The 13975-nt window shown below is 38.7% G+C and overlaps 1 protein-coding gene across 5 annotated transcripts; it reads left to right on the forward strand.

Moving 5' to 3' along the window:
• Positions 1 to 4359: 4359 nt before the first annotated feature.
• Fer2 (48 related 2) lies at positions 4360 to 8183 on the forward strand. Of its 5 annotated transcripts, none has more exons than XM_043411247.1 (5): positions 4360 to 4841; positions 5205 to 5362; positions 6531 to 6657; positions 6760 to 6989; positions 7760 to 8183. In XM_043411247.1, the coding sequence occupies exons 1-5, from the start codon at positions 4735 to 4737 to the stop codon at positions 7864 to 7866; spliced, it is 729 nt and encodes a 242-aa protein (XP_043267182.1). In that variant the 5' UTR covers positions 4360 to 4734; the 3' UTR covers positions 7867 to 8183. The 5 variants fall into 5 exon arrangements, with proteins under 5 accessions (XP_043267182.1, XP_043267198.1, XP_043267205.1 ...); XM_043411263.1 differs by having other exon boundaries at positions 6778 to 6989; XM_043411270.1 differs by having other exon boundaries at positions 6781 to 6989.
• Positions 8184 to 13975: the final 5792 nt, after the last annotated feature.

A 13975-nucleotide genomic window follows, 5' to 3' on the forward strand; every position in this document is an offset into this window, starting at 1 on the left:
CGTTTCCCTCCGCCCGCGTCGACTTTTTGGGTCCTCCTTTCCGCTCGCTGGCAGCCGCTTCCGAAAGTTTTCTTTCTTTTTTCACTGCTTCACCCCCTCGCGTTTCTCTTTCTCTTTTCATAACTGGCGCTGACACAAGGGTAGCTGAGCCTGTTAGTATAAAGAGCATACACAGAACAAACCTCGACCGCCGACCCACTCTCCCCTTTGCCACCCTCGTTTCAACAGTGTAATCGGGAATTAAATGTTTGCATGGAAATCGAGGAGAGACGAATCTCCAAAGTCCCATATCCACTTCACGAAACTCCAACTTTCTGATTATCTGATCCCCAAATCTCGAAATTCCTTTAACCCCGAAATCTATGATCTGGCTGATTATGGGTTTTGGCTCGATCTAACAAACGAGTTAATTTTTTCCTCTGCTCCGTATCCAAAAAATCTTCTAGGAAGTTTGACCACATTTCGTTGATTTGAAAGTGAAAAAAAGTCCATTTTCAGGGATTCTTTCATTTTTGGAGAATAAACCTGCGCTTCCTTTTTCTTGGATTCGATAAAGTAAGCTGTAACAAAAATCGTAACATTTTCCTTGACAATAACTTCGAAAATTCTTACAATTGATATTTTTTCAAAAATTTCGTCTCATTTTGGCAGGTTTATGCGCATTATTTTCCATTCGTCGCGGATAATGTTTGTCACGCGGATTTAAACTCGTAATTGATTAACTCACGAGCACAAAATTTTTCGTTTCACGTGAGAATTACGAATAAATAAAAACGAATGACTCGCGTGTGCGGTTTATATTTGTGGTCCAAACCAGAGAATTCATCTGGCTTTCTCTCTTTCTCTATCTCATTCAAACTGGCCCCCCTCGCACTCGTGACAAATTGAGATAAATAATCGTTTCCCGGTCGCTGAGGGTGACAATGGGAAGCTCTCGAAATTGGTCATGGTTCGGTACTCAAAATCGCTCAAGTTTCTTTGCCAATGACGAATAGACAAAACGATACAAATCTGTGTCTTTTTGTTTGGTAAACTTTATCCCACGGCTCAATGAGTTTTTTAACCCGGCAAACAGCTTCGCGACGAGTCGGATGAAATTGAACGTTGAATCGATTCGAATCCGTTGATTCCAAACATAACTATCCGTTTAATATTCCGCAGTTGTAAATCCCTGATAAGAATCGACCGCGCAGATAAGATCGAGGCATGCAAATGGTACGTAAAATTTTAAATCAATCGCTTCTCAAAAGAAGTAAACAAATGCGTGTTGACTGCGTTAATCTGTCAATGAACATTGAGAAAAAAGGTCTAAAGCTGGCTGTGTTTTTTCATTTTTCAAATGACATTTAGAAAAACTGTTTCTCTGGTTTCATATGTGAAAAAAATAATGTGAACTGAAAATAATGTGAATACACTGAACTGATTTCGATTTAATTATAACTTTCAAAAAACCTTTTGTTCTACTTCGTTTGCTATTACATTTGGAAATCGAAAGACAAGAACAACTGCAATAATAACTGCGTCGCAATAAGCAAATCTGCGATCGCCTGTCCCAAATGGCAAACAATACTGAACGTTTGACGAAAATTCTAAATGTCATGAACAGTTTAAATAGGGTCGACTTAAATAGCCGAGCGAAGAGTTGTATGGAAACTTCAATTAACGAAATTCGATGACTCATTCAACCGCAATTTTGTTGTTTTCGAATGAATAACAGAATTTAAATTAATTGATTCGAATGATTTGATTGAACCCGAGAGCACAGTAATCTGGCCAGTGAGCAGCCCTTCAATGAAATTAGCGAACAAACCAAGAAAAAATATCATTATAACTAAATGTGCTATAGAAGAGCAGTAAAAAGAACTGTTTTATCCACCATAGTAAAAAGATCAATGCCCATACTTTTTATTCAAAAGACCCAAGAGTGTTTTTCTCTGTAAGCACACTAAAAAATGTTTTCAGTCACTTGAAATGTTTATATTGTAAAGTATGCTCGGGCAGCCCTGAAAAAAAACTATATGTATGGCAAAATGTCACACGTATTCGATGTATATTCGTGTATTTATCATAAAATTTACTATGCTGTCAGTCAAAATTTGTGATTTACAATAAATTTCCACTTATCGTAAGTGCTAGTCTAAGATGGCGAATAACACTCGAAAACAAAACGAAATATAGTTCCACGTGCATCACTTTTTGCTATCAACATTTAGAATTTTTGCAATCAACTGTTTAGAATTGAAGGAACGAAAAATAGGGATTTCAAAAAATTTTAAATTCTTGAAAAATAATATATTCCTCGCTCTACAAAACGAATTCGTTTTCTCCCTACATCGATGCTGTCGAAAAATTATCTAGTGATGCAAAAAAAAGATCAAAACGCACCAACAAAATTTTTAAATCACTAGGCTTGTGAAACACGATAAGGAATGCTTCAGCAAAAAATCCATCGTTGGAAAAAAGAAAGAAGCCAAGGAAAGGAGAGAGAGCAAGGAAGAGGAATTCAAAGTATGATAATGGAAAGCTAATCCTAATTATCGACGAGCGTCGTACGTCCCAATAATAATGTCCTCAGTACGAAAGGATTTGACAATGGTTGTGCGGGCAATCGGGAGAAACTCCGATGAGTAAAAGGTCTTACGTAATATTCCGAGAAGAGAGAATGAGATAAGAAGGCACATATAAAGGGAGCAAGCGAGAAAAGGGCTCTGACATCCGCCCATCGACAATACTTTTGCCCCACCGTCTCGATGTGTACGTACAACCCTATTCGAACTATTGTGGTGGCATTAACACCTTGCATAATTGGTAGCTCCGTCTCTGCATTCCCATTGTGTATACCGGCAAACACAGCTCATTTGAATATTGGCCTATTCATATCACTCTCTTCTGCCGTCGGGCCGATCACAGTCGAGCGCACGTCCTCGTGTTAATATTTGAGCTAGACAGTTTTACCAGGCTATTTCAAATCCCCTCGAATATACTCACCATTTTCTCAGGCTGTCAGATTGATTATCGCGTTAGTCGGGCATCGAAAAAATATCGTTTTTTCATCCGTCCTTCATTTCTCAACAATCTGCCTCAAAATGACGCTGAACTTTGCAACGTTGGAGTCCAACGAAATGATGTGAAAAAACCCTCCAATAATTCCAGTGGTCCTCCAATTCTGTTACGTGCCTAATTTGCGATTCGTTGTTTTTCAGTTTATACGAATGCGATTCGTGAAATAAAAAATTGGTGAATTACAAATGTCGTTTTCGCTAATTTTGTTGGACTCCGACCTTGCAAACTTCAGCGTCGTGCCTTAAAATTTTGAAGAATTTTTACAATTCTCACAGATTTTCGTGGTTCGAGGTTAGGTGAGAATTTTATCAGGTTCTAACGATTCTCCCTCATTCACATTCGCTTTTCTGGAAGAAGTCGCTGCCTCTTGTATTGTAAAATACAATATTCATAAAAAAAGTGAATTCTTCAATCATCTTTGTTTACTTTGATGCAAGGTGCCGAAAAATCGATATCGTACTTCAAGTTTTCTCTCGCAACAAAACCCCTTGCTGATGCATTTAGAAAACAGGGAATCCGAATTTAGACGGGCCCTTCTGCGCCGTAATTAATCTCATCGCGACCAACCGACAGAATTTGTGAAAATCCAAAAACCATCGCATTTTTCGATCTTTTCTGTGGTCTTTGTTGAATCACTAAATTTCATTCATTTTCTATTGAATGTTTTTAAAAATACCGCCCCCGTGGTTTTTAAGGGCCGAATCCCCTGCTGGGGAAAGTTGAATTGACTCGCCATAATAAGACATTTAGAGTTCGAGTTGAGAATCCTTCTCTTTCACAGCCGATTCGACGACTCGAGTGGTCTGTCGTTTTATAGCTTTTTCCTTTTTCTCTCTTTAGCACATAAATAAACAGTTTTCCTCGCGTTGTTCCATCTCTCTCCATTCTCGACTCCGTTTATTGCTAGCGGAATAAAGTAAAATGCTCAAACGGCAGTAACAATAAACTGCAGGATATACGTGTCCTTGTTTCTCGTTATTCGCAGAGCGTATTCCACCCCCGCTGCTGCCCTCTTATTCCCTCAAAAGCTATGGACCGCGAGAAAGCGAGAGGAGAAACGAATCGAGAGCGAGGATCAGAGTTCCCTCCGTCTCCGTCGTCCCTTTTCGTGCTTTCGACCAATGCGAGCCTTCTCTGATAATAATTTCGCCCTCGCAGCAATCCGATTGGCCAGTGACTCCGCCCAGGGGTTGGTGATCGATTCATCCCCCTCGTAAGTTAATGCGACTTGCACTTGGCTCCCTCACATATATAAGGCTGCTTCCCCAGGGATTACTCTTATAGTCCGTGCACGATTGTTCATGAAGAACCTTCCGTTCTCAAGTTTGCACTTAACTTCATCAAAAAAGTCGAAAAATCGTCGTGTCAACGGAATTAATTGATTCGTGATTTTTCCACGTAATGATGAGTCACTCCGGCATCTAAAAACAACAAATTTGCACATTTTTTTCACCTCAAAGTTGCTTTCTTCGGCGCTCGAAAAATCATCGTTTTTCGTGTTCAATTAACTTTTCTCTTCGTTTTTTGTTTGCACACGAAGTTGAAGTAAATAACGAAAAACTTAAGTTTCACGAGCTCCAAACTTGTGCCCTGACGTGTCGAAAGATTCTTCATTTTTTTATAACGTGTCCCAGACCATCTTTCGTCGTGGCTTCGTGCGCGATTTTCGATATGGCGTCTCATCCCGCCTACGAATACGAAGAACGAGGGCAACGCAATTGCCGCGACAGGGTCGCCACCACCTCAAGACCTGCGGATTCTACCGTCGCCTGTACGAAGTGAGCTCACCACAAATTTTCCTGACATTTTTTTCGTTTTCTATTTCGATTTCGACATTTTCAGTTCGATTATTGTCCTTTTCGTTGTGCACTTTTTGCTCATTTTCATCAAACTCAAAACCATTTTTACTTTTTGGACATTATTTGTACAATTTTAATCCTCCAGTTGAGATTATTCGTGGGAATAAAGTAGTGAAAAAAATTGAAGTTAAACGAAAGTAACATCATTTCGAGAACAAATGATCGAATACGCGAATTTGCTTCCACTCGAAGGAAGAATATTCTTCAAAAATTCACTGCAATAGTTTAGTTTTCTTTCCTTTTGAAATTAAGAAAAATAGTGATAATGAGCTTCCTTTGCAGTGCCCAATACTACGTCGATCAAAGCAGCGACATAAGCAGCGAAGATCTCGCTGAATTGCCTTCTTGCGTTTATGCAGGAAGACAAACGCAACATGTGGCCCATGCCTCGCCGCACACCCATTCGCCGTTACACTATCACATGCCAATATCGACATCAGGTAAATTCTCCATTCATTCTGCATCCACCCATTACGAACGATACGAAAAAACATTTTTATTCAGAACATTTCTTAACACACGATCTTCTGAGTTATTTTACTTTTCCACTAAAAATAATTATTGTGCCAACTCTCCTCGAAAATAAATGGCGCTGAAGTTTGCAACGTTCGAGTCCACCAAATGATGTAAAAAAACTCTCCAATAATTCCAGTTATTCTCCAATTCTGTTACCTGCTTAATTTTGAATTCGTAATTTTTTCAGTCTACACCAATGATTCGTGAAATAAATAATCGGTCAATTACAAATATTTTTTTCCTTCATCTCGTTGGACTTCAACTCTGTTTCAATTCTCTTCGCATCGTTCAATCGTGTGATTATTTCGCTTTTCTACCAGGCCACACATCACTTGATTTTTAGCTCTTTTGATGTCAAATTGAAGTCAGACTTCTTAATTAGAAATTGTAAATACATTTTTTCAACCCATTCTTTGGCTAATGAAATTACAAGCCATTAATTAATTGGAGATCCATCACTGACTGAGCACAAAATTTCATTCGTGCCTGGCTGAAATATTGTAGTTTTTACGTAAAAAATCGCTTTAAAGAGCGCAAAGAGAAAACACAAAGGAAATGGATCGAGAAAAAGTATTAATAAAAAGACTGAAGGCTACGATAAGAATGGCCCAAGCCAAGGAGAAACAAAATGCCGAAATAAGTAAATTTGATGAGGTTACTCATTTTACCAATTTCGTTCTATCTTTAAAGTTACATATCTTTATTGCTAGTAAGACAATCGTCTCGAATTTTTTCCCAGACCTTTGTTATATACTTCATTGTTATTGTGTACTTTTTCATAAACTTCGTAAGAACCGTTCATTCGTTATATGGAAAGATGAATGATTTTTTACGCATAGTTTCTATAACCCTGTGTATTTTTCTTCATATTTAAACAAGTTTATCTAAATAATCAACAAGACGAGCCCTTTAAAATTTGATATGCGCGTCAGTCGACTACCCACTTAAACTCTGTCAATTTCAAGACTTTCGAGACTTTCTCAAGAGAATCGTTTCGTGCATGAACTATCTTAATTAATAATAGTGATTTTATAGAATAAAACACACAATTTGGCAATCGAAGAATAATAATATAATACAATAAAATGCTAGATTCGATGTTCCCAGACCACAACGACGCTGAAATGAATGGAGTCGAGGACAGTTACTACCCGAACGGTAGCCCCTTCAGAGCTCAAAGACACGCGGCAAATATTCGAGAGCGCAGACGGATGCTAAGGTAAGAATGATTTTTCTCATTGAAGAAAAAAAGTGAATAAATGAATGCACATTAATTACTTCATTTCGGAGCAACAAGTTAACGAAAACACTCGATTGTAAGTGGGATTGAAATTTTTAGCAGCATCAACTCGGCTTTCGACGCACTTAGGGGCCACGTGCCAACGTTCCCATACGAGAAACGCCTCTCGAAAATCGACACGCTCAGATTAGCAATTGCTTACATCGCGCTCCTTCAAGAAGTTCTTGCAGCTGGTTTGGATCCTTTAACGTTTATCGAGAGATATCTTAGGGGTCAGATCAGTGGAGTACGAGCCGAGTGGAACACGAGCGGTGAGTTTTCATCAGTCACCAATATTTAAATTCAACACAGAAAAGTCCCATAAAATATTACGACGGAATTTAACCTTTTGTCCCCTGTCAAAATATTTCATCTCATTTTTCAAACTTTCACTCTCATAAAATCGTTCACTTTCTCAAAGTATGTAAAGTGAAACGTGGCTGAACATTTTTAAGCACATTTTTCACCGCGCTTTCCGGAGCTGGCCTCGACTATAATGACGCCGAAGTTTGCAACGTTGAAGTCCAAAAAAATGATGTAAAAAACTCTCCAATAATTCCATTAATTCTCCAATTCTGTTGCCTGCCTAATTTGCAATTCGTAGTTTTTTAGTCTACGCCAGCGTGAATAAAAAATTGGTGAATTAGAAATTTTTTTTTCCTTCATTTCGTTGGACTCCGACCTTACAAACTTCAACGTCGTCCTCAACTAACCTCAAAATCAATGAGGAAATCCTTCTTCTCCATCCTTCTGTTTTCATTGTGATTCCAAAACACACATCCTCGCGCATGCTTTCCATCAAAACTCCCAGTCTGACATCCCTGAAAGCTTAATCCGAGACAAATATTTATTCGTCTTCATTCACACTCCAAAAATATGAAAACGTCACAGTTCATTCAAGCTAAATATTGAAAGCTTCCGACTCGATCAGTCGTTTTTCCGCCACGCAATATAAACGAAAATGTACGAACGAAGGTGCGAAACGTTGAAAATGAAAATTCACAAGAAAATAAGAAATCTGCAACATTGTAATTCCTTGCAGATCTGACCGCTCGACTTTCCTGGATAAACTGGGCAAATTTGGGTGTAAATCCGAACAGGCGATCGATTCTTACGACACTCACTCTGACGACGGACAACATGAACTAATAAAAGTACTTGTCAGGAGTGCGAAACTATTCGACGTGTCAAATTCATCGGGAAATTTCTTTTCATAAAATACTTGTTGTGTAAATATATTTCGTACGGTGCGCGGTACAGTGCGACGAAAGAGCTCTTGAAAATCATAAAAACTAGTCTACGTGCAATATCTACGAGTTGTATTTCGTACGTATTATATACATATAAATATATATATAAATTTAAACTGATGAAAAATGTGGCTGATGATACCGTTTAGCTCTAGCTAGATTAAGTAGAATTTTATTTGGAATAATGTTTCAATAAAAACGATGCGTACAAAATGATTTTATTTTTCCTCAATTCCTAATTATATTATTACTGCTTTCAGGATAACTGGAACATCCATTTTTTGATGCTCTAACAATGAAATTAAAAGTTGAAAAGTATTCGTAAGAAGTGGTACACTGTCATCGAGTACTAATTGTTCAAAAAATTTTTCAATACGTTTTTACAATTACTACGAGGGGTGGCTAAAAAATGTTGATTGAGAAACTTGCGACGATTGATTTTCAATCTGGTATCTCGTTTTTACGATTAGTTACAGTTTTCCGAAATAAATTTTTCTTCTACTCCAACTCACAATCGTTTTGGCTCCTCGATATTGAATTTTTCGCTAGAGGGCCAACAATTTGGCGACCTGTCAACGAGGGAATTTTCAATTACCGTGTATATACATGCCGATGATTAAATGTCCCGATTGTCCGGCAGGTGGTTCTGCGAAACGTCACACACAGCACAGACAAGAGAAAATAAAACATTGGACAAACGTATCTCAAAATTACGGACAAAAGACACTCGTCACAGGTTCCGCCGAATATCTGAGCCACTGCGGCACATTAATCCTCAATTTTTTCCCTCTTTAAGTAAAAGTTTGTGTGTGAACGTGTTGAAAAGGGAACGAGCATGAGAATCGGTTGGGACGAGCCTCGTTCTCGGCAGTGATATTTACAAGGGGAATTTAAAATCCGAGGTTCGCTCAGACTCACTTGCAAGACGAGAAAAGGGCATTGACAAACACTGACTGGGTTCAACGTTGTCGAGGTTTTCGCACGGATCGTCACCACTTTTTTTGCGCAGGTTCATCAGAACTCTGACTCTTTTAAAAAACGGAAATTTCGACTTTGTCTATTGAAGTATTCGTACGAAATACCGTATTATTGAAGCCTCCGAAGTACGCGAATCCATGAACTATTTAAATGGCCAAAGAACCGAAAGAAATCACGTGCGAGATACCAAAGTCATCGACGAGTTTGGAAGCCAACGAAAAAGTGTACCGAGATTCCGGAGTTGCAGCTGTCATCGAGGATGAGTCGCGAAAAAGCAGCGGGCTAAAAGCCACGAAAACTGTCGGTGAGCCAGAGAGACACACGAGTGTAAGAACGGAAGTGATACTTTTGGACGAAGCACCGGTCCCCCGAAATGCTGGTACTGCAGAGATCAATAAATTTCACAATAATCCCAGGATCATCGAGTTGAGCGATGACAAATCTAAAATGGAGCTCAGACGCGAGTTCCAAGTGGACGTTTCCAACTCGGAACTCTCTGTCGATGATCCTCGACACTCGAAAAACAACCTCCGCGTTGATCCTGGCGACGATGGAAGTGCCGATATTTTGTCTCGACTACCTCCTGGAACGATACTCATTAAACAGGCGGCCAGTTGCACCGCCTCTACCTCAGGAAACGCCCGAACTTCCGGAAAGGACGACAGTGATTACGTTCATGATTCGTCCAAGGACTCGACGAACAGCAGTGAAAGTAGCGGCACCGCTTCGTATAATGCAGCCAATAAAGTTAGACGAATGCAGTACCGCAGCGTCCGAAGTAAAAAGTAAGAAAATCTTTCAAAACTTACAGATTCGTGTTCAATTCAACCAGAGGGGGCTTATGAATATTTTTTTTTTTTTTTTTTTTTTTTGGAAAGTTAACGATAAAAATCTATGCATGATCGATTTTATTCTAAAAAAAACGTATTATGATGTCACATTTTTTCAAACGAAAATGAACGTTCTTAATTAATGCAATTTCATTCGAATGAGATTTAAGTTGGAAATGGAAAATTCAATGGTACAAAAATCGATTATCATGATTTCTTCATCAACTGCTTAAATTTGGCTTTTCTAGCTAAGGTAACTTTATCAGCAGGTCTCAATTCATAAAATTAAAAAAAAAATTCTTGTATGCTGTACTTTAACTTTTAATAAAGGGCTGTGTAAAATTTCAGAGTCGGTTATCGACCTGATTTCAGAGAAATTAGTTATTAAAGTCGGATGGTTTTCGTGGAGGAATTTCAAAACTGCATTCAACGACTTAACTTCCGGTTACTATAAAAGGATATATTTGTATAGAAATTCATGAAATGCTGGAAAAAATTGAAATTTATATACTTAACATTTGTAGCAATCTAATACTCCCAAAAAAAGTTGCACTTATCAGCCTATTTTTAATGGAATATTAAGTTTAATTTGAACTTCCGGCATTTGATTTCTTACGACTCGCTACGACAAAGAGACGTGACAGCGAAGCAGCAGCCGAGTGTAGTACTAACCACGATTTGACATATTGACGGAAATGAGGTTAAACACTCACGAGTGCTCGAGTGGAAAAAGATGGAAAGAACCGGTGTTGCCAATACGTAAACTTAGGGATACTACGCGAATCTTTGGACTGACTGTTTTTTCATTGTTACAATTAAATGCGAACAGTCACAAAGCGAAGACGCTTTGGAACATTATTGAAAATAAAAATCAGGTGTTCCAAAGCGCGAAAATCCTTTGATTTTTAATACTTTTGTATGATTTTAGTTCAGGCGATAGCCACTGCTTTACAAGTCAAAACGCTCTTTGGTTTTTTCGTCTTTCTTTCGATTCCTGTGGAGTAGTTTTACACCGAATTAACCCGAGATATGAGAGTTAAAAAATTCTCTCACAAAGTTGAAATACCAATAAAGCCCTTCAAATTTAAAAAGTTTGTTTTGCTCCTCGCCGCAAAAAAATCGCGAAAAAACCTCAAAAATCCGGCTGCCATACAAGGGGAGTCCTTTAAGGAGGGTGGATCACGAAATCAAAATAATCAGAATTTGATAAAATTTGGTGATAACATTCTTTGACATCAATTATACAAATACAATTTTTTTCAAATTTTTTTACCACATGATTATCGCATAATTGAGCGTTAAATCAAAGTTCTTATGCACGAGATGCACATAAACTGTATATAGGTAAACTCTATGCTCATACACGTGAACTTTAGTGTTCAATTACTCGAGAGCTATGTGGTAGAAAAATAAATAAAAAATGTATATTGTCTTATATATTTTTAAAGAATACATTTACCAAATTTTATTAAATTCTTATGATTTTGAAATTCTTCATATTTTTAACACGGTTTAGCATGGCAACATTGTATCGTTGCGATCCACCCCCCTTAAGAATTTCATAATTGAAAAGGTTGTCGGATGTCTACGTATTAGAAAAATTAAAAAAAATGTATATTGTCTCATATATTTTTAAAGAATATATTTACCAAATTTTATTAAATTCTTATAATTTTGAAATTCTTTAATATTCTTTAATATTTTTAACACGGTTTAGCATAGAAACATTGTATCGTCGCGATCCGCACCCTCCTTAAGAAAGTGCATTCCAATCGACTTGAAAACGACGATTGTCACACGAACGTGAACAAAAAAGCTAATTTGACAAATGACTTTTTCAGGATCGTCGAAGTACGTAGAAATCCAGTGCGCAACAAGAAGAAAAAGCCAGTGGACGAAGATTTCACACGTCCGAGGCAACGTCTGTTGTCAGCGAAGCGAAAGTCGAGTTTTGTCGTTGAGAATCCAACGAGGAAGCGTGCGCGAGCAGCTCCGACTCCCTACATGAATACGAGATCAGTAACGCGAAAAATGTACACAGTTGGGGCAACTTATCAAGCACCAACGGTGAACGATGCTCTAGAATGGAAAGAATGGCCGTCGCATGGGATGCACGAAAGGCCGATATGGCACTCTCAAGTCGGATTGGCCTACGAGTACAACGAGCGAAGTTACGTGAGTCTGGACGGGGAAACGTACAGAGAAATAATAGAGGACCCTGTCATCGAGGTTGTTTCGGTCGACCCTAATCTCGAAGGTGTTTCGATGACACAGGGGAGAAGAAACATTGAGCGATTGCGTTATTACAGCGCCCCGAGGAGTCTTGACTTCGTGGACAAGAGAGAATCTCTCGTGGCAGGGAATTCTTTTCAGGCTTGTATGCACGGAAGTTTCCACTCGGTTCTCGCGTATTGCGCTCGAGTCGTGACCCCTAATTACAAGAGAAACGTCGACATGAAAATTCGGACGTTCCCGCGCGAAGAAAACCCCGGTGGAACGGGTACGAGGGGACCGGAAATTCTCAAGTTCCACCAGAACAAAATGAGAATGCCTCAGCTCGTCTTACCTCCGAACAATGGGCCACCTGCGAATAAGATTCCAGAAACTTTCCCTGGCAATAACGTACCAAATGAGATGCCCAAGTGCCTGGTCATCCCAAGAAAAACGATCCATTTCACTAACGTCAGGAACATTCAGGGAAACATTCTCCAAGAAGTATTCAATCGTTCGTCCAAAAACACTCTTATTTTCCTGAAACCCACCGACCCCTCGGGGAAAACGGCTGAAAAAATAGCCGCTGCTAAGAAGAGCAAGGACTCCCAGGAGTCTGCGCAACTGCAAAATCTTGGGAAACTCGATGACAACGCTATAAGCGATGAAGCACTCATGGAAATGTCCTCGATGTACAACAATCTACTGCCCAACGAAGAAGCCGAGAATTCGATCTCCAAATCTTTCAAAACTCCAAATTATCCAACACGTCCGGTTACGGCTTTGGTCGCTACAAAAGTGCCTATGAAATCGCCTCAAGACACCGCCATGGAAAATCCCAATTGTCCAACTTCCCGTGCCTCCACCTCAGCCTTTCACAATCCACATCGCGTTCCCCTCAACCAGGATATTCCTGCTTCTCCGAGATTCACTTACTCGAATCAAGCAGCCGAAATCGCCAAAATCCTCGCCGAGTACAACCAGAAAGCTGCGAATAATTCAGCCGTCAGAAACGTCACTTATAACGCTTCGAACGTTCTCAATGTTAGAGCGACTACGAAAACTGTCAAAACGATCCAACAGTCCTCCAACGCTTCCACGAGTCGTAACGCCTTCTTTTCTTTCGTTGAACATCCAAAAAATATGAGCATGAACCACCGGCCGCAGGAAATGGTAGAAACTAGTCATTTCCGTGGCTCCTTCAATCTCGCCAATCGACAAGGTATTTTCGTCAGTAATCGCTGCCCGAAATTTCCCTTTTTTCAGTTTCGTACACGGAGAGAATTAAACGGTTATATTTAATATGACATTTAACTGATATATTTGTGTAACATTTGTGTAACACTGTAACATTTACCGCGATATATTTGACTGCAGAGACAAGTTAAGGAGGATGGATCGCGAAATCAAAATAATCAGAATTCGATAAAATTTGGTGATAACATTCTTAGGCATTAAGGAGTTTCGGTACAGAAGTCTAAATATTAAGAAATTTATCAAATTTCATGATAATGTTCTTTAACATCAAGTGCGAAAACACAAATTTTTTCAAAATTTTCTTCTACTCAGTTATCGAGTAATTACGCATTAAAGCAGATTTCTTATGCCCGGAATGTATACCTATATATATATGGAAACGCTATGCTTATACATGTGAACTTAATTGATCAATTACTCGATAACTGTGTAGAAGAAAAATCTTAAAAAATGTGTACTGTCAAATTTGGCACCGAAGAATATGTTCACCAAATTTTATAAAATTCTGAGCTTTTTGAAATTTTTTATGTTTCTAGCATGGTTTAGCATGGCAACATTGTATCGCCTGTACCGAAACTCCTTAAGTATACAAATACAATTTTTTACAAATTTTTTTTACCACATGGTTATCGAATAATTGAGCGCTAAATCGAAGTTATTTTGCACGAGATGTATAACTGTACATATGTAAACTCTATGCTTATACACGTGAACTTTAGTGTTCAATTACTC

Source organism: Venturia canescens, chromosome 1 (genome assembly GCF_019457755.1).
Source record: "Venturia canescens isolate UGA chromosome 1, ASM1945775v1, whole genome shotgun sequence".
NCBI lineage: Eukaryota > Metazoa > Arthropoda > Insecta > Hymenoptera > Ichneumonidae > Venturia > Venturia canescens.